This window comes from Pezoporus wallicus, unplaced genomic scaffold (genome assembly GCF_028554395.1).
Source record: "Pezoporus wallicus isolate ANWC-B61680 ecotype Strahan unplaced genomic scaffold, APGP_CSIRO_Pwel_v1 contig_6814, whole genome shotgun sequence".
In the NCBI taxonomy this organism is placed as follows: Eukaryota; Metazoa; Chordata; class Aves; order Psittaciformes; family Psittacidae; genus Pezoporus; species Pezoporus wallicus.
The window spans coordinates 1,938,350-1,964,124 of NW_026639755.1; the positions used below are offsets into that span (position 1 = coordinate 1,938,350).

The following is a 25,775-nucleotide window of genomic DNA, read 5'->3' on the forward strand; positions in this document are numbered from 1 at the left end:
TCTGCTCTTCAGACTGGGCTGCAGGCCTGCCTGGCAAGAGCTGTCTCTTATTCCCGGTGCTGTGCCTAGCACTATAGGGTCCTATTCACACTTGGTACTTAAACACTGTAATAAACACAATTGAAAGATTTGTTATTTAAACCCTAGTGCCAGAATGGAGACTCCCTCTCGGATGTATTAAGATGTTCTTAAGTTGTGCAAGTGTGTGGTAGGGAGGGTCTTGGCAACTTGCAGCTATTGCAGGTGGCTATTCTGTGGGTTATGCTTAATATCATGGGCTTGTGCATTGGAAACCTCTTAGTGGATGCGGAGAGAATGAAAAGTTAAGAAACCAGTGACGGTCTGTTCTCAGCAATCAGAGATGTACTTGGCTAGGCAATGTATGCACATTTAATTAGATTCAGAAACTGTAACAAACGCAGTTAAAACTGAGCCAGGGAGGTCTCCAGCAAGTAGAAAGCCTTTTGCTTAAGTGGTTTACAAGAAACTACTGTAGTGAAAGGTTTGCAGGTCATACCAGACATTTTGATGGGACGATTGTAGGCCTTTCAGGAATTACCCAGATGTGCTCTTTAACATTTGTTAGTCCTCAAGGCGAGGGAGGTTTAGAGTGTCTGACAGTGCTCTGAAAGGAGTCATGTCAGTAGGTGCCCAGTGATGAGCCTTGCTAGAAGACGCTGATCGACTCATTGAGGGTCAACTGTTGAATGGCACGAACAAGTGGGTAAATACGATCTGTTTGCAACTTGGGGTTCTCCGGTGCCCTGTCAGGGCTCAGTTACAGGGTTTTTATAAGTTATTACATGTCAGCTGAACTGCTGTAGTCGTCTTTGGCAAGCGTTTGCTAAATCACGGTCCCTGACAATACAAGAGGAGGAGCAACTAGAGAAAACTTCGGATAAGAAATCCCAGTACTGTGTAGCTGGATTTCTCGGCCAGAAATGAACTCGGAGCTATATAGTGAAGGGGGATAGTGTTGAGGCTACAGTCTCATGCTAAAGTGATGTTGTCATACTGTTTCTGCTCACTCCCTATCTCTGTCCTTGTCTCTTGTGCTGCGTATAATCTGTAAGCTCTTTGGGGGCAGGACTGACCTGACCTGAGATTATAAAAAACAAATGCTGTTTTGCTTGCTTCAGTACTCGCTTCCTAATCTGTGGAATCATCTTATCTAAATTTAAAATTAATTTATATATCTAAATAACTTATGTGGGGTGGGTTTGTCTGCATGTGGGTGAGGAGAGAGGAGAACAGAAAGAGTGCCTACTAAAAATAACCTGTTAAGGAGCATGAGACTGCTTATGAAACCCCACTGGCAGCCAGTGTTTAGATTACCTTAATTGTATGTTTCTGCCATTTTTTTTTTTCCAAAGCAGAAATTAAAGTATAAGTATTCCAGTGGATGTCTTTTGTAGTCACAGGAAAAATTTCTTCTAATGCTTCTCCCTAAAGTACTAGGGCGGGGTTTTCCCTCCCCACCTTGATATTAATGGCAGCTTGAGAAGGCTCTCTTGCTTAGAAATGCGCTGTCTTGGTCTGTCTTTGCTGTGACAGGTGGACTACTCAAAGCAAGCTATATGTTGCTGAGGGAGATGGTTGATACAATCCCTAGATGTTCCTCAGAAAGGTGTGGGCCCCACCTTATGCAGTGGTAGGAAGGAAGGCTTTAGTAAGATGAGTCTTTTCTTCAGATGCTGCGAGTAAACATCCCTTTTGAATTCAGATGCTTGGTTTATAAGTCAGCGGGATGGTAACCTGCTGGGATTCCGTGGTGGCCAATTCAAGCAGCTGGCTGTTGGCATTTCATCTGCCACCACTGGATCCAGGGGAGGTCATCTGATGGCCAGTGTGATAGGCATCCAGGCTAGATCAAAAGGTCTCTTCCCATCCTTTTTCCTCAGGTCTTTTTGTTTTGCTTTTATGCTGGGGTAGACTGTCACGACTGTCATTGTGTGGTGCTTGCTTTGGCTTCTTTAGTTAAGATCTAAAAACATGTAGAAAGTAATGCCTTGGAGCTTCATGTGACAATATAGTGGACATTTTAACAAGCCTACGTTGTGAATGTTCTGTGACCTGCTAAGTACCTTGTTCATTTTCTGAAGGCTTCTTTATAGTATTTAGTTTCAACCTTTCAAAGAGAATGTATTGAATGCCCCTTCCAAAAAATGGTTACCTTTAAAGGACACGTAAAGCTCTGATGGCATTTGGAATGACTGAACTGAGATGCCGTAAATTGAGATCCTGTTCCTTTAGTTAAATTTTAGGGGCTTTATCCCAACAGATGAATAATAGGGAAGGAAAAAGCCCCTGCATCTTGATGTTATTTTACGTGTTTGTTATATCAAACATAGACATGTGAGACATGCCATTACCTGTCACACTTTGCTGGAAATAGATTTAATTTCTTCTTCCTTGTGACATACTGACCTCAAAAAGGTATGAAGACAGAGGTCAACTGAGTTAAATGCTATTTTATTCTTTATAACAAAAGTTTTGTTGCCTTTCTGGCCTGTTACTGCTTATTCTGTAGTGATGTAGTTTGTTTTAGTAGACGGGAGTCTGCTGTTTACTATTTACTCCGTTTTCCAGTTGTCTCCAGCATAAACTTCTTAGTACTTAGGGTTTTGAATTTGTATGGCCATTTTAGAAGCTGTTGAGCAAAATGTAGAGGCCCCCAAATTTTTTGGGGGGTTACAGATTTTGCCTCCTGGAAAACGCCTCCTGCCTTTTACCTCGGTGGTCTTTGGCTTGGCCATTGCTGCTGAAATTTGTCCTGATTTATTTGTCTCCATCTTGAACTGCAGTGAATTGATGCATAAATAACTACACCTATCATTTGATCATTATCAATAGAGGCAATGAATGACTGCTTCACCTTTTCATCATTTATCACTTTACTATGTTTTTGTTTAAATTGGGTGCAGATTTTAACTGTTGTGCAAAGCAGCGTAGTTGGTGTTGAGTTATGACACCACTGCATTAGTGCTGGGTAGGAAAAAATGATTTATGTAAGTACTGAACATCTCCTGACCTTCTTAAGACCCAAAGTTGCATGTCCATCCAGTGCAGGCTTTCTTACTTCAAGCCTAGCAGTTGCAGTTCAGATATATTGTATGCTTTAGGAAAGATTCCCATCTAAAATAACAATCTGTGTTGCAAAAATAACCTCAACTTTCAGAGGCTTTGTAGAAAAAATAATTTCTTTATTAATTTTGTCCACCCACATTCTGTCCCAGAGTGCTGCAGTTTCTATTTGTAGTAATTAATGGGCAGTATCTTTTCCACCTGCAGATCAGAGCCCTCTCTGAAATGGCTGTTCCTGAAATGGGTAGCTTTTAGATGTAACCCTCTCGCGTTCTCTCTTTGACTTAAATTGTTTGAGCTCCTAAAGTCTCACTCAAAGTAATGCATTTTTATGACCTTATAATGTCTGTGGCTTCTTTCTGAATCTCTGGTGTTTTGAATCATCACTCCTGAATTTTAGCTATCAGGAGTGAGTGCACTATTTCAGTAGCTGTTGCATGATCCCAAGTAGGAATGATTTCTTTTTTTCCCCTGTTTTTCTTCTTGTTTGGTTTGGTTTGGGGTGGGTTTTTTTTGCATTTCTGGTTGGTTAGTTGGGTTATAATTTCTGGCTGATGTTCCCCTGCTTATACATCTAAGGATTGCTTTAGATCTCAGTAGCAGTGTTGTGCTTAGACACTTAATGTCCATGCCAGGTTGTTTTGCAAGCCAGAGTTGATGACTCCACTCTTCAGTTGGCTTTACTTGGTTTGACTATATGGCCTGTCACCTTAGGTCCTGAATCCTTCTGCTTAATTTGTGCCTGGGTTAAGAAGGAAGGCCAGCTGCTTCTTTACTGATCTTCACCCTGTGCATAACTCTAAATCTTGTATGTGAGAGCTTCATAACCTGTTCCTGGCAGTGTTCAAGACCAGGTTGGATGGGGCTTGGAGCAACCTGCTCTAGTGGAAGGTGTCCTTGCCTGTGGCAGGGGTTGGAACTGGGTGAGCTTTAAGGTCCCTTGCAGCCCAAACTGTTCTGTGATTCATAGCGATTCTTTCACGTTTGTTGGTACAAGCAGTAAGCATGAGACCAAAAGCTAATGCCAGTGGGGCCTCCTACTGTATTTTATTAGGCCATAGTTGTCTTGAGACTTATGGACTAGAGTATTATATAAGTTGATGAATAAGCATGTATACATGTTTTCTCATTAATTTAGGATGTGATAGCAAGTCAGAAACCCTACAGAAGTCACAGTGCTTTTGCATCAGTACTTTTTGCCTCTTTTTGACATGAACCTGTAACAGTCCAACCTCTTTAAGAATCCAGTATCTATAAACCACCTTACTCTGTTGTTCATTAGCAAAGTAGCTGGTATAGTAATTAATCTGAAATTGTCATCAAACTTTCAGGGTCATGTGGATCATTCTGTCTGCCTTTGTTCTCCGAGTGTTCTGATTCCTTTCAGAAATCAGTATCACTTCCCAGGCATTTCAGCTAGCTCTTCGAAAATCCTTGGATACAAACTGTGAGATTCTTCTGATCTGAAATAACATCTGATGGATACTCTTTTATTTTGAGGTATTCAGTTTCGGTCAAGAAGTCAGCTGACATTTCCTGTCTAAAACAAGTGTATATGTGTGTGTGTGTATTTAGTGAATGCTGCTCTGGGTGAAGATTGGCACACTCACAGAGTTTTGTTCAATGTTTGCTTCAAATTGCTTCTGAAATGTCATGGTCTCCTTTTGCTTGGGGTAAATGTAAAACCAAGCCACACTGTATTTTTTGTTAGACTCCTTTCTTAGATTCCCTGAGGTTTTCTGATTTGATCCTTGAATATTCATTTCCATGCTGAACTGTCTCCCATTAGGTAACACACACGCAGTTCACTGATGAAGAAAGGAAGTTGTCTAGTGAAACTGCTCATACGTATCACTTTCAGACTTTCTCCCCTGTAGGGGCTCCTAATTATTAGCTTTTTGTGAAATTAACCTTTTAGAAGTGTAGTAGGCCAAAATACTCGGGAAGGCGTCATCTAGCGCTGTGACTTCTGCTGACAGCGTGCCTTAAGCACATTGCTCATGTTGAAGACTCTCAGAGCAGCTGATAACCTCCTCCTTCCTTCACATGCCATGAACAGATACCTAAGAAGCCAGGTGTTTTATTTCATAGCCTAATCAGATGGTTGGCACCAGATCCCAGCAGATAACTTTTCTTGTGCTTTCTATTAAGAGATTTGTTTCACAAAGTATTTGGATCTTTTGACCTTCTTAATTGTCAATGACTGAAAAAAGCCAGTGCAGTTCTGATAGACTCCCGTCCCCGTCTGGTCACTTGTTTCTCTATAGATAGTTGCATCAGCTGCTGGTTGTGATCTGTTCAAATTGGCAGGGGCTAGATCCAGCAATGTAAGGTTTCCATGGAAATGACTTGTTGATTGCATTGAGCATTGAGCAAATTAACGTGAAAGAGTGTGGAGAAGCCTCGGACTCGGGAAAGGGAGAAGTGCTCCATGTTAACTTAATACTGAGCCACATCTTAATAAGGAGGAGACACTGATAATGAGATCAGTGAAGCTACTTGAATTGGGTGGAGACCTCAGACATTGTAGAGAGTGTGTTGTAGGTTTAGAAGTTCAAAGCAACCTAAGTAGCATCTAATGGAGGACCCGTGTGCATGCCAGTGAAGAATGTAGCAATTGGAGGAGGGAAGTGGGAGTAGATGGGTAAAGCCAATGGAAAGAGGAAAATGAATTTGTAGATGGCGCAGAGGACAGATTGCATGTGAAGTAGGAAGAAATCAGCTGTAAACATCCTAATAATTCATTGTTTCTTCAGCTTCAATACATACAGAGGAGGAGGAAGAGGGTGTGTATGTACTTAAAAGAAAAAGCAAGTCATAGACCTCTGACTGTATGTGCATTGATGTGCAGTTGTACCGCTTGGTCAGAAGCTAAACAGTTGAAGGGATGTAGGGCAGACATAATCTTGGACTTTTTCCAGGCCTATTCAATAGAAGGCGTGGGGTGCATTCTGATCAATAGCAAAGGACGTCTTTCATGGTCTCTGAGGGCTGAAGAGAATTTTATTTCCTGACAGCTAGTTTAGGCACTGGCAAAAAGTATGTGTGCAGTGCACTTGTCAAATGGTCAGCTTTGAGCTAGCGTAGGAATCTGCAGCCAGTGGGATATTGAGGAGACAAAATGCTTGTCCAGAAGCAGAATCCTTTGTCTCACCTGGGTAAACACCTACCAGCATTTTTTTCTCAGCTTTGTGCCTCTTTTTGCCAAACCATACAAATATTTCATTAAAATAATACTGCTCCATATTAATTTTGGTTTAATTGCTGAATTGTATAAATAAAAAGACCATTTAATATGTTCAGTTTCTTTCTGAGTGTACAACGTTGCATTAGACTCAGCTTGAAAGGGTAAGTGGCCATTGGCATTAGGTAAAATGATGACATGAGCCATTCTGAAGTTATGCCAAGGCACTGGAAAATAGTTAGAACTTGTGCTGATGCTCTAATAAATAAACTGTAGTCTTGCAAGTGGAGTATGTGCTTTCTTCCCACAAACTGATGAGTATTCTCTGCTTTCAAACCACTGACGTTACCTAATGCTCATGATTTGTCCCATACACTCATCATGTGCTAAAGGTGGAAAGTGAGCTAGAAAGATCAGAGCATTTGGGAATTTAAATGTCTGGATTTTGGTTTCAGTTGCACATCAGACTTCTACAATAACCTTGTCATCAAAACCCATCCTTCAGTAGCACACCATGAATGTTAAACATCAACATCGTGTGGGGAAATGCTTGAAGGGTTCGCATGAAATGTACCAAGCGTCCTACAGAGTGATAGCTATTTATTTTTACTTGTGTTACTGTCCTGAATGTTACAGAAGCGGTTTGCCTAGATGATGTTGTAGAGGCATGTGAATCTGGTTTTTGTTACGGTAAAGCTAGGTCATATTACCCCAGAAAGCAGCAGCTTCTGGACAAATACTAGTGACCTTCTGATGTGAGCTGTGCCATAAAGAGCTGTTTAGTATTTTGGTGATTGGTCTTTCCTTCCTTCCTTGGTTTTTCAATTTAATGTTCTAGTTCTATTGTAGACTTACAGTTGTGTGTTGAGGGTATTGTGTGTTTTACAGTGTCTGCGTATCCACTGGGGACACTACGTGTGACGGTCTGAAGCAGTGAAAGGGATGAGACATTAACTGCCTAGGCTTCTCATTAAGACTTGCTCTGTGGTATACTGCTATTGGTGCAGTTCCTGATGAAGAGTCCCTCTCCAGCAAACTGGTAGGCCCCCTTCAGACACTGGAAGGCTGCTATGAGGTCTCCACACAACTTCTCTTCTCCAGGCTGAACAGCCTCAACTTTCTCAGCCTGTATGACATGGCCTGAAATTCAGGGTTTGCTAAAGGAATTGCAGCTCTGAAGACTGTCCTTAGAGCAGATCCCTTGAGACCAAGTACTTCAAATCTCAACCAGTATTGCCAGGGACATTTTTTTCATCTCGAAAATGTCAAGTCTTGATGTTAATGGGAAAGCGGGGACCAAACCTCACTAACGGTAGTGGTGATACTCTGGCCTTGTGAGCATTTGAGTGAAGTCTCTAGATTTTGAATGTTTGCTGTAGAACAGCAGGGAGTTTTTTTTCCTTGCAGCTGTATTGGATTCTGTAACTTGAGCCGTCGTAACTGAAGGGCAATAAATGACTAATGTTTGCCTGCAAAATGTCTGTAACTTTGGTCCTGTTTCAGACAAAATCAGACCTTGAACAAGGGGAAGCACAGTTGGTGATAGCAGTAGTGCTAAGAGTAGGTGACAGTGTCTGTCTTTTGATGGGAAAGTGCTCTTGCGGTCGGCAGTAGACTGCTGAAACCCACAGCCACTGCATCTGCACCAAAGCACATTCACCTGTGCAGCATCCACCATGATACTGCATCCTGAGTGCATGTCACTGCATTCTGGTTCATGTTGAGATGAAAGCTAGGTGCGTGCCATCATCATCCTTCTTCCCCTTCATCTCCCCACCCCAGCACATGCCTTCTTTTGCAAAGAAGGAGAGCAGAGCAAGACTGCGCCTTGTGATGTAGCCTAGATTTCACTTCAGGTCCACACAGCAAGCTTTGACACAGGTTTTGTTTCCTAATGCAGGCAAGCTGAAGCTTTACGTGTGTGTGGGTTTGTAATAAACTTTGTCAGGGCTTGGATTTTGTTGACAGATATATGCCTGTAGAGGGCTATACTGACAGGCTGATTTCTTCAGTTACAGGAAAATGCAGGGAAATGCTTCATTTTGGTAATACAGACAACACTGTGTTTAATACCACTTATGTTAATCAGATGTAGAAACAAGTACTTGTTCATCTTGTTTGTGTGTGTATTTTGATTATTTGTGTATCTCTTGCTTCCCAGGAGACAAAGATGGCAGCAAAGTGACTACAGTAGTGGCAACTCCTGGACAAGGTCCGGACCGACCACAAGAAGTTAGCTACACAGACACCAAGGTTATCGGAAATGGATCTTTTGGTGTTGTGTATCAAGCCAAACTCTGTGATTCAGGAGAGCTTGTGGCCATTAAGAAAGTCCTGCAGGATAAAAGATTTAAGGTGAGCCTAGCATAAGTTCATAATGTTTTTATGAATGTTATCTCATTTTCTATGTCTTTCATGGCAGTGTTTTTAATTTTACTTTTTAATTTATTTTCATGGAGCTCATGAATGCAGGTAAAAAATTCAAGAACTAAAGATTAATTAGGTGGTTTATGATAAAGGGATATAGTTTAACTTGAAAATCAGTGAGTCACTGTTGTTCCAATTATGTGGAGTAGTGCAAAACAGGAAGTTAAACATCCTGATTTGATGTGCTGTTTCCAGGTCGTACACTAGATTTTTCATACAGCAAGCGACGGAAACAAGAGAAAGGCTTGTCTTATGCTTACTTCTTTCTAGCATAGACTCTTCTCCAGTCATTAGTGATTAAGCTGCTGGAAGAAACAGAAGCCTTTAGACTCTGTTCTTGATTGTCGCACATACAGGTGGAAGACTGTATTTGAGTAGATCGGGAAGTCCTCAGGCTAAGCAAGAGGATAGCAAATACTGAGCTCAGGGCAGCTTGGGTTGAAGGCAGATTACTTCCCTTCGTTACCTCATTTATAAATGTGATCTGTTGTGGTGGTTTTATAGATCTGACTTCTTCCTTCTGAAAAAGTAGCCCTCCAAATAAATATATTTTTATCTAGTTGTGTTTAAACCAAATAAAAGTCAAGGACCATCAGCAGCCTCACCACTGCTGTTAGTCTTGTGCTTGGTACTTGGTGTGCTTGACTGCTTCCCTTGTAGTCAGGTGGCTTGCAGATAAACTTGGGCAAGCAGTGAATGATACCAAAAGTACTGTTTTTAGTGTCTGAAATCAGTGGTGTGGGTTTTCGGATCTGAAGGCCACAGCCTTCACGACTATAAAAGTATAAAGATAATTAATAGAGAAAGTGCCACAGATAATCTTCTTGGCATGGTCTTGATATTAAAACTTCCCAGCTTAGAAATAAGAAGTTGAAACATATTTAAGAAAATCAGTGATTTGAAACTCCTTTTTTGCAATTTGATACTGAGGTTTAGAAATCCTGAAGACTGTTAGATTACATTTTATAATCTCCTCAGTTCTCTCCTTTTTTCTCTTAAGACTTCACAGCTAGCTTTTACTGCTTATGTTTTAAATTCACGTCCTGTTTTTGGAGCAAAACCATTCTTTTGAAGTGTTCTAAAGGAACTGGTTTATGCCTTTTCCTGAGTCTTGAAATTAGTGCTGTCATCACCATAGGCATACCACAGATGCATTAGATGAAGAATGAAAGAGGAAAGAGATGTTAAAATGAATCTAATCATACAGCATTATTTAACTTCTAATTGAGAAAGGTGTGTAAAGTTCTTACATTGTTCTTGCATCTGAGTTATTTCTGGACTGTATTATGTGTGGAAGGCAATTAGTACCGGGGAAACATGCTATGTGATGTAAGAGTGGGTTATTTTAGAAGAATGGAAGAGGCAATGGCATAATAGAAGCTTTAAAATTAGCCATGCTTTAAAGACCATTTTGATCTCTTCTCATTGTGCCGTTTTAGGGGGGAGGCAAGGACATTTCCTTTAGCATGTCATGCTTGGTTGATGTTGGCTAGTGCTTTGGACCAAAATCTTTGATATCTAGTCTCATGAATGAGGTGTGTAGGGTATCAAAATGAAAACATGGTTGAACATTTTAGTTTCTGCCCATCAGATACTAATAGTTTGTGACATCTCGTTTTTTATTGTTTTGTTTTCCCCCAGTAAATCTGTATTGGGCATCTACAACACAGTGTAGGGCTTTGGTTTTGTGGCAGTAGTTGATTCAGAGGCATTTGGTTATGCCTTTATTTTGGAGGGTGATTTCAAAAACCATGGTATCTTGGAATATTACCCCTCTTTTTGTTTAAGGAAAAATACTAAACTAAAAAGCTAAGTAGGATGTTTCAAGTTTGGACTCTGAACTAGTTGCCTGTGTAGGATGATATAAGCTGAAAATATCCAGTAACTGGATGGAGGCTTTTATAGCCCTAAACTAGGTGGAATTAATGGCGAGTGCACATGTAGATTAAAGACAGATAGCATGAATTTAATACTTTTAAATATAACTATACTTTTTCTAAATTCCTAATTTGCACAGATGTGCAGAACTACCCAAGTTACGCATTTCGGTTTTATGGTCTTATCCCAAACTTGTATCCCAACCGTGCAACATCCTCTACCTTTGCTCTCAGCTCCCTAGTTTTTGACATCATTCATCAGTTTAGTCCTGCCTTTCTTTTCACATTCTGATCTGGAAGTGTATGTTCTGTTGGCAGGAAGTGTAAATTCCTCCAGCCTGGATGAAAGTCTCTGCCTGGATAGGTTTGGAAGAGACGTGTCTTACATCAGGAATAGCATACAATTACTTCAGGGTATGCTACTCATTGGTTGTAAATGCTGGACCAGATACTATGCCAGTTAAAGAGGGAACTCTGAATGTCTCTTGGCTGTACATTTTGATTGCAGCATAGGAGCAGACCAGTTCTTCTTCTCACAGAGCTGAGCTGTGGTATACAACTCAGCTGGGTTGTTGTCACCCCAGCATGGCTGTGTAAGTCTGGATCCAAGTCCTGGTGGGTAAAGTTCCTTCAGAAATCTGCCACTTAACTTCTCAAAATGTACATCCCTGCTTTGGCAATGATGAGGAATACCCTCGTGTAGACAGCCCAGGATGGCGGATAGCTTGTTTGATTTAAATCAAGGTAATCAGCCTTTGAGGTGAGAGAGGGAGTACTGTAAAAATACCTGTCCTCACTGTGCTCCCAGTGATGGGGAAGCAGGAAGAGAAAAGTAATGCATGGATCATCAACAGAACATTCAACTGTATGCTTCAAGCTGGTGCCTGCTTATCTCTATATCCTGACGGATTTATCTTAGCACATACAGTATAATTCCTTTGCGATTTAGGTCTTAAAAATAATAAAATTATAAAAAAGAAGCTTTTAAAAAAGCCAGCAGGTAGCCTTGAAACTGCAAGAGCATGATTCAGAGGCTACAGGAGGGCCCAAGAGAGTGTAACTTACAGGCTCCTTCTGCATTTTGTGAATGTGAATGAGTTTATTGTAAACATCTGGAAAATGCATGACAGTTGCCAGTTTTTAGATCTCTGACAGGAAGTTGAGATACTTTAATCCAGGTTTAAAACTAGCTGGAAAGCTGGAATTGCCAGAGGAAGGTTGTCTTTGTTTTCTTTTTCCATTACTATGCCAGGTTTCTCGGCACTGAAGTGGAAGCAGCATTGGACTGTGTCAGAATGAAGTGACTGTGTATCTTTGCTGAAGAGTTGAATACTACCATTTTTCTGATGGTAAAGATAGTCTGCAATGCTCCTAAGTCTTTCTACTACTTTGTTGCAGTTCAGTGGCTTTTCAGCTTGGCAGTGCAGTTCCTGCATGCCTGATTTTAAACGGGGTCTCTGAAGTATTCTGGGGTTTAAGCGAGTATTGTCTAGAGTTCAGTGTAACCTTAGAGCAGTAGTGTTGGAGCACTAGGGATAGAGACAAATGGCTGAAGGGAGTAAATAACTTCTTTTTATAGACTTCTTAATTTTGGTCTGTGGTTCCCCTGCTTCCATTAAACTAGATCTCTGTATTAAGTGTGAAGAGTTTAAATAATGTGGTTTTGGAAACTTACGTGATACGTAAGTGTGTAGCTCACAAACTACATGCTGTTTATTGTTCATCCATCAGACCATTGAATTTTTCTCCAGTCACTATGGAACATTGTACTTTCTTTGGGCTTTTATTTTCTGTTCTGGTTTTGGTTCTTTTTTTTTTTTTTTTTTCCCAGTTAAAAGTTTAACAAGGGTAAAAGAGAGCTGTTTCTCTTTGAAAAAAAGGTATAAGAGAGCTCTTCACAAGCTTTTGGGCCAAAATCTCTCAAATGGCAAAATTCCCTAAAGGCTCTGTCCAGCTTTCACAGATTTTTACCATTTCTGCATCCCACAGATGCGTACGAATAGGTCCTCATAAAAAGCATTGATAAAGATAGGTGCAGTTAAATTATTGATTTATAAGATTTCAGTTATTTTCATCCACCTGTCTGTCAGCCTAATTGTGATGCTTGAAGAGAAAACACTGGTAGCGTAGATTTTCTTCTACTGCTTCTGTTGCATGTTCTTTGGGATATTCTTCAGAGTAAGAGTCAGTCGTGTTGCTGTCTAATTCTGGAAGAAGAAGTAATAAGCAAGCAGATATGTTAGCATAAGTAGGAAAGTCTTAGTCTAGTTTTTGTTATTTCTGTCATTCTTAAGAAATCCCATTGCAACGAATGTGTGAATTGCTAGAAAAATGTCTTGGCTCACTGGGAATAAGGACTTAAATCCTTCGTATCTGAATTGCAGTACTTGATGTTTCTGCTTTAGCACTAGAGTAGAAATGAAGAACAGAGTTCATCTAAATGATGAAGAGAGTTCTTCATAATCGTGCATCTTTTCAGACAACCTAGAGCGGGCATTAACATTTCTTGTTAATGGCTCACATAGACCCGAAGTGTGCAGCAAGGGAAAGCCAAATTCTGTTACAACAACAATTCATGCTGTCCAGTGTGTCAGATCATTCAGCGATGCAACTGTTTGTGCCTGTGGCTTAGTTGCCAGAATTATTTAAATAGGCAGAGCTTCTGGAGTGAGAGGATGTCAAACTAGGGCCCTGATGGTCATAAACGTGATAAAGCTGAGGCCACCAAATAATAGGCAGTGCTCTTTCCTGTTTTTAGCTATGGGAGGAATTTATGCTGTGACCAATTGTATGATTTTTATTTTTTTTTTAATATATGAAATCTCAGTGTTAATCTGAGCCTTAAAGCCTGAAAACCCAAGAGGATGGAAAAACAAGTCTCTGTTGAGGTTCTGGTTTCTCTCTGTCTGCTGAGTATGTGTACTTTTATGAACTGTTTGAAATGCTTCTGAAAGAGGAATAGCTTTCCCTTTCCTATGGTTTCTGCCTCAAATATATGAAGCTGCTAAGTACAAAAATACACTTTTTCAAAGTAATCTATATCCATTGTTTTGTTAATTACAGCAACTTGGATTGTAGCAGGTCTCATGAAAAATAGAAGTCCACAAGAAGGAATTCTCATTGAAAAATGAGTAGGTGATTAGGTTCTTCCATTAATTTCTGAATTCAAGAGACTTTTCTGTTTAAAGGAGTCAACCATTTAAAACCAATGCATTTTTAATGGGTTGTGTGTCTGCTTTTGGTGGAATGTGCCATTCTGTAAACATGCACGTGCAAAAAGCGTGAACCTTGACTAACAAGATCTGTATCTTCTGCTCTCAGAATCTCAGCAGTTAACAGACCACTGAGAGTCCGACTTCAAATCATGTTTAATTAGTTCCACTCTTGGCTGACCTTGGCTTATTTCTTGGCTCTTGGTTATCCTTGGCCATTGAAGATACAGCAGGTATTAACATTGTATTGAAAGAAGGCTGCATTTTCAGAGGGCTTCAGTCTGCTAAGGTCACCATTGGTGTAGCTGATCTGCTTTGAGGAGGGATATACCTTGTAACCTGATGGAAATAAGAGGGGTGTTTTTTAATCTCTAAGATTGGACTGTAGTCAGTCATGTCTGTAGACTGACAAACAGGAGTTTGACACCCAGCCTCTTCATACATGTTGGGGAACCTGGTTGGAAGACTTTAAGGGGAAAAAGTATTGCTGTCTCTTCAGTGTAGGTTTGGTCTCCCTTCACCATGTTCAGACAGGGTGCAAGAAGCATTTTGCCTTTTAATGTTTTAGCAAGTCAATCTTCCAGTCTCCTGTTCCTGTGTATTGTAGCTTTGCCCATGAGGATGTTAAATGTATAGCTTAAGAGAAGCTGTAGTTATTGCTGAAAACTGAGATACCACATAGAAATTGTGACCTCCTTTGTGTGTGCCTGAGTTGTAGACTCTTTCAGTCACAGAGTATGTGAGTGAAATACTTTACCCATTATCACTGAGGTTTAGAACGAACACCATCTTCATCTCAAGTCGGTGTTTAAGTCTTGAATACAATGTAGAGCTTGGACCTGTGCTCCAGTGTATTCATAATCATCTTTCTTTGTGACCTGGCCATCTGCACAGATTTTCACTGAACTAAGAACTGCACTTTCTTTGTTAATTTAACCTGTGTGTTTGTTAGCTGAGCACCCTCATATCTCCAGCTGAGGATCGCTGAATATTCAAACACTTATCTGTAAGACCTTCTCTCAAAAGAAGGTTCGGTTTTATTTACCCTGTCCTTATTTTTTTACCCTATCTCAGTTGAGTTGGAAGCACCCATGGGATAAAAAGTCACAAAGGAAAGACATAGTGATGAGAAATAATATTTAAGATCTTTCTTTTAAGTCTTTGAAGAGTTGCACACCTTCTTTGAAGATCTGAGGAATAGTGAATCACTGTTCATAAGACCATTATGGAGGTGGTACTCTTAAAAGGATGCCTGAATTATATTGTTAAACGGTTAGAAAGCACCCAGAACAACAGATCTGTCTTCTGACGGGCAGTTGGCCTGGGGGAAGACGAGGAAGTCCTCCTCATCTGCAGACGTGGCTGCGTTTGTGTGTAGAAATGTGTTCCGTATGTTGTCATGTGGAAACCCACATCTTAGTAGGGGAATACCTGTCATAAGAATGTGTCTCTTGAAAAGGGAGGAATAAAAAGAGCCCTTGAGGGCTTTTTTTTTTGTGCTGCCCCATGGATGCTGGCATGAGGAGTTTGTGTGGATACATGCTACAGTTCAAGTTTAGATTTTGAGCTGTTCTATTTCTACAAGTTCTTCTGGACTAGGGCCAAAGCTAGGATTTTAAAACAAGATAGCTGTTTGTGGTCAGTTTTCTATTTGCATCCACTTCTAGTGTATAACTTGAGACTGTGAATTTACTGACCAACAGAAAGAACCTTAAGGTGTATTAAATTTATAAAAAGCCTTTTGATCCACTGGTCCACATAATTCATATAGCTGCTCTGTTAATGCTTTGGTTTATTTCCTGTTGTCTTTCACATCTGCTGAAGGAAGTGAGTTCATATGTCTGATGTTCATGAAATACATATTTATGTGTATTCCATGAAATACATGTTCTATATATATGTTCCTAAATTAAGCTGGAGAATGCTTTGAGTTAGAGAGGTTAAAAAAGAGTAACATTGTAGGGATGCTGTTCTGAAATAACGATATTCAGAGTGAAGATTACAGTTCAAAAGAATTCCAGACCTATTCAGGTACGGAAATGCGTACTTTAAAGCACATAAATAGCTGTCACTCGGACACATACCATCAGTATACTGTAGCTGCGTGAGTATAGTTGAAGCTGCTGCAGAATTCCTTCCTGATCCTAGTCAAATTAAGTTCCATTTTTAAACACACTTTCCTTTGACTTTTAAGCTTTGCTGCTTATGTGCCTGAGAAGGACCTGCATAGAAAAGCAGTAATCCTGTGTGCAATCAGGATAACCTCTTTACCGTTCACATTTGTGAATCAAGGTTTTACTTTCTCGTCACACCTTCTGCTTAGAGGGACCCTCCTTTATGGCACATACGAGTCTGTGTACCTGAGGGGAAGGCTGACCTTAACAGTCTTCATTTTTGGGGCGTCATGCTGGTGGTCAAAGACAGTTGTGAAAAGCATGGACATGGTGCTTTATGGAAAAAAGATCTGTGATAGCCTGTCTGGAGCATTGCCATGAAGACTAAACACACACTGCTGTGTGGGCTCATACATCAGTACTAAGCTAGGTTTATTTTTTCATCTTGCAGTTCTAGCTAGGATGAACATGCATCTAATGCCCCTGAGAGCGAGCCTTGGGTACTAAAGGGGGATGTTGGGTGGAAATGATGTCCCAGTGGGAACCTTCTACACCTGTCTCTCTCAGCTAGGGAGAAAAGTGTTGTGTAGGGTATAAACAGAGCATTACCTGATACTTGTTTAGGTGAAAATGGTGCTTTTGAGAGCACTTGGATGCTTGGTGCATGCAGTTACTTTAAGGCTTTTTGTTGTGCCATTGTGTATTCTCTTTTAGAAGTCCCACAGCAAGAGATTGTCTGGCTACAGAAGATTTAGCATAAACACTCTTTATATCCAGCAACATTATGTACCTGTGGCTCCCGCTTGCTTACTTCATTCTTACTTGGTTGAATTATCTTTGGTGCAGTGTGCATATCTGGGAGCGTGATTGGATTCTATTGTCAAATAATTCAGCTTCAGTCTTTTGCTGTTAAACACAGATCTTTGTTCTCAAAATACTGGGCTTCTGCATGAGGTAGTGGCAAACTGTCCTTTTGAAGTCAGTATTTGGGTTTTTTGCAAATACTCTGCTGTGGTAACTATGCACTTGAGGGGAAAGAATGGTTAAATGATGAAGTGCAAGGCATAGGAAGGACAGAAGAGATCCACCTGCTGCTTGACAGAGGCTTCCTAAAACAAAGAGAGGGGACAGATCTTGTTGTTCCAGTGTCAGGAAGACATTGTTCTGTGCCGTTCAGGACTGGCTTGTAGTCAGCCCTTTGTTTAAAACCTAGTCCATGGTTGCTTTTCTTATTCCTGGTTACTTCTTGAAGAGAATAACTCAAATTCATTAAATGAAATGAGGGTGGTTTAAGGAAATGTGGAAATGGGAATAATTCTGGATCACTGCTTTGCTGTCTTGAGTAGACCTTGCATTTTTGAACCAACCAGCATGTTCCTTCTGGAAGTTCTCAAATCTGTGAGAGCTATATCATTGATGAGTGTTTTCTTTGCTGCTAAGGGCAGTATGCACTGCCCATTGCTGCTTTAAAAAGTAGTACCACGACTAGGTAAGTAATAATAGGGACGCAGTAAAAGGAAGCCACTTTAAATGTTTTGTGAGGCATCTGTATGGCGGAGAGAGGCACTTGAGACTGTTGGGCATATTCTAGAATTAGCAACACTGCTGTTTTTTCCTGTGACTTGGATGCTTCCTAGTCCCTGGGACAACTGAGGAGGCGAGATGTGAGTGACCAACACAATTATTTTTAGCCTACACATTACAAGGAATTGCTTTTCTGCTACTTTACATTGCATGTTTTTGAGAAAAGCTTGTTTTGGCTTCATGTCACACTTTGGTTTTTCCCTCACATTTTGTCTGTGTTATGCAGTGAAATTTGGCATATGGTGCCCAAGACTAAATTTAAAGGATGATGGAGACAGATTTTGTTGGATGACCTAGACTGCTGCATAATCTACTGCAGGAATTAAAACACAACCTGATTTTCTCCGACTGGCTTTGTAAGAGTTCTATTGTGCAGTAACCCAAAATAAGAAAGACTTTTGGAAGGGCAATGAGAAACTTAATCCATTGAGGGGAAAATTCCAGTTACAGCGCTTAATGTTTAGGTACTGTGTTAATACTTGTTTTAAAATACAGGGAGTGATGTCAATAAAGAGGTTGTCATGCATTTGCACTGTTTTTTGGGGAGGAGCAAGGAAGGGACCCGCTCCAGGGTGAAGTGTGAGCTGTGGTGTTTGTTGTATTTTTGAATATGTGTTAGAATGCAGTCTGCTCTCTTCAGGATGGGCTTTTGTTTATGTATAGAGAGCTCGGATCAGTAATCAAGGCTCCTATGAGTAATCATGATGCAAATACCCAGGCTATATACACCTATATTTTGAAGTTCTTCTAAAATTTGAAGCCAGGTCTAATTGTTACAGGCCCAGCAGAGGTGCTCATTTCACCTCGGCATTTGCGATGTTCCTTTGAAAGCCCAGCCACCGTGATTAGACTGCTTAGGCCTGAGCTAACTAATGAAAATACAAACATCCAGCGTGACTCATAGTAACAATGCATATGTAAAAGAACAGCTGAATCTAATTTTAGTTTTTAATTCAAAAGGTACTCTGTCACGGAGACTTAGAGTACATTTTTCCTCCTTGTCTCCCCTCCTAAAGTTCATCAGTGAGGCTGAAGGCAGAATATCTGACTCAAAGTCTTGTAAAGATTCACCCGCTTCTGTTTCTTCATTTGAAGATTTGTCCAAGGATCTGCTTATCAGACTGAGTTTTCAGGCCCTTGCACATGCATCTCTAGTTTCATATCACCAGACACATAAAGGTTGTACCTAGGTTTTGGGCTTGAAAACAGGTATCTCATTTATACCAGATGAGCGTAACAGTGAAAGTATGTTGGTTGAATAAGAGTGAAATCATTTGCTGTGGGCTACTTGGTCCCTGATATGGGACAGAAATACCTGGGTGCTGAGGTGGGACTTGCATACCCCTTCCTGAGCTTCCATGCTGTCCACCAGTTGCATTGCACTCACTGCAAGTGTACAGAAGAGGATTCTGCCCCCCCCCCAAAGTAAAAGTTTATAGTGGATGGTTGCATTGCCTGGGTGAACCCAATAAGGCACCTTAGTGGAAAAGCTTGGTTTTACTGGTAAGTAATAGAGGAAGCTTTAAAAAGATGTGCTGCTGACTAACATGGGAATCAGTAAGTGTGCAGGTGTGGAAATGAGCACTTTGGAGTTTGCTGCTCTAAAATACAGTGCATGGGCTAGGGAATGTTAGAAAGATTCAATTCAATGTCTTACATGGGTGCATTTGCTTTGCTTCTGACGTTGAGCAACTGTGTGAGCACGTTTAAGATGAAGTCTGACAGAAGTTAATGGGGTGCAGAGCAGGAGACCATAGGAGAGCTCAGAATTTCTGAAGAATTCCTAAAAATGAGGATAAATACTCGACTGTTTTTCTTTGTCCTGCCCTTCTGAATGTACTTTATAAATAGTAAGGAGTTCTGAGTTTTAAAATTAGAAGGTGCTAAGAGCTGGTAATTTTTAGTTGAGGCAATGATCTTAGAAACTTGGTCCTTTGGTTTTGGTTCTGTTTTTTTTTTAAGTTGTGTTCTATTCCTTTTAGGTTATAGCCTTCTGTTAGTGCAGCATCACAGTAGCCTGTACTAGAACTGCCTGTCCGTGAGACCTGGGGCTTCCTTGATTAAACTGGGGTTATTAATTCTGTCCATTTGTCGTTTAGATACCTGCAAAAGCAGCAGCATGAAATACAAAATAGAAACGCTCCTTCCCGCAGTGCGCTGGAAACCACAGTAGGTGGTTGGAGTCAGTGTTTGAAGAGTAAGAGCAAATAGTCAAGAACTTGGTACAATGCTTCTTTTTTTTTCTGAAAAGTCAACATAACTTAGGAAAGGGCAAAAAAGGACATGGTTTACAGATAATAGAATAGATTTCCTGATAGGCAATGACTCTGCTTCTTTAGCTGTGCATAAGAGGCATAAAGGTTATCTACTTTAACACAGGGCTAACAGAGCTAGTAGGACACGAAAGTAGCATGAGACATAGGAAAATTAGGGCACGTTGAGGGTTGCCTGGAGTGTTGGAGGCATAACAGAGTCAGTGTACTCATCGAACAATTTCTGTGGCAGCACGAAGGCCATCAATTAGCAGGAAGGATAAACAGTGCAAGGACTCTTGTTTGGAGCTAACCTGATGAGTATCTCTTGGAAAGGGTCCATCTTGCTGTTAGGAACAGGCTGTACCCAGTATCAGTGCACAGCGCTGTGTGCGGGTGGTAGTAGAAAGTCCCTTCCTGATGGAGCGCTAAGCTGTGGCATCCTGTCCTACTGGCTTGTCTGCATGGATCTGCTTGTGGGTGATGACTCTGTCCGTGACTTCTTGAGTAGGTTATGGGTTTTAGAAGGTAATTAAAATCAGCTGAGTCCCTTTTGAATTCAGCTGTCCAGCTGAACACTATTGGAAGTTTTAACTGATTCGCCTTTAAAACTCACTTGAATTAGATCTTCCTGAATGTAGGTACATGTAGCTCAAGATGGGGTGGCTCTGTGTTAACCTTGTGTAGGGTAAAAATTGGAATGTGTAGGGAGTGATACTGTCTTGCTTACGTAATACCAAGTTCTCAATGGGAAGTAACTCTTCATTATTTCATGCTGCTGGGATTTTGAATCAAAAGGATCTTGGAACCGTTTGCATAGAGTTTGATTTCAGTGAATGTGGAAAAGCATTGTGCACTGGTCAAGAGTAGGGCAAGGAAAGGAATTCAACTTGGAAGGCACAGTTCTGTTGAAATAAGAGGCATCTGATAGCATTTCTTTGCATTTTCAGCGAGAATGTTGCTGCTTAATGCTTCTGTCAGGAGGGTCTATCCTGGAAAGTTCCTGTTAAAGTCTAGATCTGCTCTGGCTACAGAGAACAGTATTGCAAACCTTGCTCTTGTGACTGTTGGTGTGCAGAGACTAACTCTGGGTAGTTAGAGAGATGAAGCTGCTGGCATTCAGTCCTCGGTCCCCACTTCTAAAATACACAATTACGGATAGTCCATGAAATAAAACCTTAAAAGGGATATTGAGACCAGTAATGTTTCCATTGGCTTGCAGTCATTTGAGAGGACAACTTTGTAATTCTTTTCAATGTGAAGAGGAAAAGTTCAGAATTGTGTTTTAAAGTGTTCAGGAGGAATACACAAAAAACATTGTGGAGCAAGTTTAGTTTTTCTAGCTCATAAAACTGGTAATGGCAAGCATTCTGTAGGGAAACAGGTAGTATTTATTTAAGCTTGCTCTTTTTGTTTGGTTGGTGTTTTTTTCTAGCACAGGAAAAATTTCAGCTTCTTTGAATCCATCTTGATTCACACGTGCTTTGACCCCACTGAGTTTGCCTGCCTGTGCAATTATCTATTATCTCTTGTCTCTGGACTAAAGCTGAGTTGAGGAAGAGAACATAATGGTAGATGATCTTGTGCAGGTTCCATCACTTCACCTGAATAGGTGTATTAGGCTGCCTTTGAAGGCACCTGGTTTTTAGGGAAGCGCTGGAGCTTGTGAGCATCCTCTTTGGTGCTGTAGTTCTTAGGAAAGCTGCGCAGTGTTTTCTATACCTAGTGAAGACTTGCCAGTAGATGGGTAACTCATGGGAGGTGCTGCTTCAAATTGAATTCATTGCCTTTGCTATGATTTCTCATGGGAGTATTAAATAACACCTAATCCCTACTTTTAAGAGCTGCTGCAGAACAAGATAGGCCCTAGCTTCTAGTCCAGTGAAAGAGGAACTATGATAAAGGTGAGAGGTAAGCCTTGTTTTCTTCAAGGGGTCATAAACTAAGTTTTGCTGTTACTGTTCTAAATGTTAAGGCCTTTCTGTGGTTATGACATATGTTTCTCAAAAAAAACTAAGCAAATTATGGGAAGAGATAGGATTTCCTAGTTTTTCTGCCCTTCAATATCAGGGCAGGAGGAAAAACGCATCAACCAGAGAATTTAAGTCTTGAGGACAAAAGCTCTAGCATAGAGATACACTATTGTATTTGAGTCTGAAAACTGTGATTATCTTGGCTGCTTTAGGTAGCAGTAGATTGGTGATTTAAAAAGTCTATATTTAGTCTTTCAAGCCATCCTCTTTGTGAATAAATTTTGTCAAAGGTATACCTTACCATTGCAATGACAGCAAAGGCTTCCCTGTGGGGTGAGTCACTGTTCCTCCCTTGCAGACCATTGTGATCTTGAAGGTGGTATAATGGTCTTTAGAAGGTTTTTGATATCACTGGAAGCTACCAAGTATTCAAGAGATACTTCATAATTTTTTCATGGACTTAGTGAGGGCCTTTCAGAAGCTTAATATGGGGGGACTGAAGGGCCTAGCTTGTTTGGCAGCTGGATGTCACCAGCTCTGGTGTTCATTGTACCTCAGAATATATTCAGCTGTTTGAACACAGAGCAGAAATGCTGAACAACCTCTTCCTTCTAGTCAGAAATGCACATTTTTCTACCCGATTGTGCATAGTTTGAATTCAGTGCAAATAAAATTTCATGCTCAGTGGAGGACAAATGGAGCAGCTGATGAGAAATAGGCTAGCATGCAGAGAGCTCTTGGCTTGCCTGGACCAGACACTCTTATCTCACTACTAGCGATGTTTGCAAGATACCTCGGGCCAGGGCAAGTGCCCTGTCTGTCTTGGTTAACTCACGTTCTATCTCCTGATGTGGCTTCTAAAGCGTAGACATAGGGAATGATGGTAGAGGCCGGTTTTGGCTTTTTGACAGGTGTGAACACCAGTGGTCATACTGATCTCTCTCACTTATATTGGATCACTCAGTAGGTCAGAATACCATGTTCCAGATGTAACCTGTTTGTGTGGATTATTCTTTCTGCTAGTGGTAGATTCAAGTCCCTTTTTTTCCACAGTGCAAAGTTACGAAGCGCTACGAGTGAGAAAAGATTGCTCTGCCATTTCTGCAGTTCCTCACCTTATCCACTGCAGAGCTTTCCCCTTTTCTAACAAATGAGGCAAGGATCCTAAAAACAAATCCTGCATTACTGAACTCCACGTTACCCCCACAGTGTATTTGTTCTGCATGGTGTATGCACTGGGAGACCTCCTTAAACAATGGAAAATAAGATCGTGTAGTGGAAAGTATGTGGCAAGGTCAGTGAAGGGTTTTGCAATTGGCACTGCTAGTAACAGTGGATGTTTTAATGCAGCTACCTGCATGAAGTACTGCATGTTAAACACAAAGCACGTGTAGTCCATTTAAAAGGTGGTGGATGATACAGCAAGCGCTTTCTGCCATCATTTGTGATGGACTGGCACACAGTGTCACAAAGTCACCAAGTCTCATGTTTTACAAATGTACTTCTGAAAACCGTTTACGAGTTCAGTAAGAGGTTAAATGTCCATGTCTTCAGCTTCCTAGCTGATGGCTAGGAACTCAGCTTTCTTTGAGCCTTCCTTGGAAGCATCTGGTGATGGCTGTTACTGAACTGTTGGGTGATTTGATGTCAAGATGATTGGGCTGACTGAGTCATCTTTGTTCACTCAGTCCCTTGTTTTCACCAGTTGTCCCTTTCGTTACTTGCTACAGGGTTATGTGCAAATTCTCATTTTATTCTGGAAGCAAGGTAGAAGCCAAGATGCTTCTGAAGCTACCGCTCTCTTATACAGCGGCAGTGACACTACTGCCCGAGTTCCCAGCTATAACTTCAGCTTTTTGGTTTCCCTTTCCTGAAAACTTGCTGTAGTTGAGCTCAGACATCTGACATGGGGCCAGTGAGTGGATGCTTGAAAGAGCTGAAGAGAGAGGACTTGTGGGCAGCAGCAGATGGGATGGCTTTCGCACTTGCTGCCCCTGCAGCAAAAACTTCAAAGCGGCTGTTGAACCAACACAGTTTGTGACCTAGCATATGTGTTGAACTTGGTTCCTGGTAAGCTCTGTGCTTTGGGTGGCAAGCTTGGTGAATCAAGTGATGTCTGGTGAGTCACTCTGGTGTCCTAGGTGCAGGGACAGCAGCACCCAGGAGAAGTGGAGTGGCAGCTGGGTGTGGAGGGCTACCTCTGCCCTGCGAGTTTAAGCTGCTGCTGTTGATGGATTGGGGCCTGGAGGCTGGCTTTCATTGCAACATATTCCTAAGATGTTGGTTGTGACACTTACCCTGGGGTAGGCTTAAATTCAGAGCTGTCTTATCCCAGTCAGAAAAGGGAGCAACTGAGTCGGTAACATTCCTAGATCTTTGCAGATACCGACAGAAGGACAGGGTGTCATGGGAGTTAGGTAACCCTGCTTTGTATTGGTCCAGCTGGACCTGGTCCTTTGGGAAACCGAGATTGGAAGTCCATGAGGTGGTAATGTAGCCTTTTGAAATGTGGTTAAGGCGTGCCACTTGGAATTCATGGTGCTCACCTGGCACATGAAATAATTTCTCTGTGCTCCTTCCTTTCTTTTAGAGATCCCTATTACTTTTTAGTGTGACTAACTGGTGAATCTGTGCATAGTGCTGTGTCATTGCTTTTAAAATTTGTCATAAAAAAAGCACACTTTGCTGTGCAAATAGTTACTAAAACTTACTCTTCTTCTCTGTACTCTTTCTTTTGGGGCAGTTTAGGCTAGAAGTGAATGTAAAGATCTCCTAATCTTTTCATTTCAGTGCTGTGATACCCTTTAGCCTAAGGAAATGATTTCTTGAAAATGGGACAGTGTTTGAAAAGTGCTAGTGCTGACTAAGGAAAAAACCCTCAAGCAAGAAGTCTCATAACCTCTTCTATCAAACCTGAATACTAAGTCTTCTAGTAGCTTACAGTGGACTTGTACTTTGACAGAGGTGGCTTTCCCTTTCAAGTGTATGGTAGATAGTGATAGCACAAGGGGTAATGGGTTTAAATGGAAACAGGGGAAGCTCAGGTTGAATATAAAAGCAGAAGTTCTTTATTGTGAGGGTGCTGAGGCTCTGGCCCAGGGTACCCAGAGAAGCTGTGGCTGCCCCATCCCTGGCAGTGTTCAAGGCCGGGTTGGATGGGGCTTGGCGTAACCTGGTCTAGTGGAAGGTGTCCCTGCCCATGCAGGGGGTTGGAACAGGATGATCTTAAGGTCCTTTCCAACCCAAAGCAGTTGATTTTTGTATCTAGCAAAGGTCAACTGGTGAAATTATTATGCAAATATTGAAAGAATGTGCTGCTGCCTTTTAATATTAATTAAATATTAATATAAATATTAAGATACGTATTTAGGGAAGCTTGAATTTATATACATATATATATGTATATATAAAACTATGAAGAAAGAGTATTGAAACATTCTTATGTTTGTGTGGCTATCACCTGAAATTTGGTAGGGTATTTACTATTTTACGCTTACTGCAGACCTGAGATTCACATGTGTGGTCTTAAATTGTCACAGTAACTAGTAAATGCTGATATTTGCTTATGAAAAACTTACTAAAGCAGGGGGCAGGGAACCTGCCAGGAATTTGGGGAGAAGGGCTTATTGCGTCTGTGCATAAGGTAAGGAGTGCATTATAACTTAACTGCTGGAGCTGAGCCAATTTCCTTTCCCATTCCCCCACCCCCAGAGGAGGAGCTGCCCAGTCTCCCTCTGAATTCCAGAGGGACTGTTTAACCTTTTAAAAGCTTGGTCATCATAAAGACTTGTACTTCTGGAAGATTGAAATCTGCTTGGCAAATAATCATCTGCAGGCAGTTAATTCCACTTGCCAGTTCCTCTCCCCCTTTGTTCCCTGCTCAGTCTTCACCAGTTCATAAAATCATAGAATCAGCCAAGTTGGAAAAGACCTTTAAGTTCATCAAGCCCAGCCTTTACCCCAGCAGTGCCAAGGCCACTACTAACCCATGATACTGAGGGCCTCGTCTCCACGGTGTGTGAACACTTGCAGGAGCAATGACTGCAGCACTGCCCTGGGCAGCCTGTT

At 41.1% G+C, this 25,775-nt stretch overlaps 1 protein-coding gene across 2 annotated transcripts in view; it reads left to right on the forward strand.

Annotated features, from left to right (window-relative positions):
* Positions 1 to 25,775, forward strand: part of GSK3B (glycogen synthase kinase 3 beta) — a 143,763-nt gene that overhangs the window by 44,365 nt on the left and 73,623 nt on the right. For both annotated transcript variants that reach the window (XM_057416030.1, XM_057416031.1), the window contains exon 2: positions 8,430 to 8,623. In XM_057416030.1, coding sequence (XP_057272013.1) covers positions 8,430 to 8,623 — 194 coding nt within the window. The remainder of the gene's footprint in view (positions 1 to 8,429; positions 8,624 to 25,775) is intronic.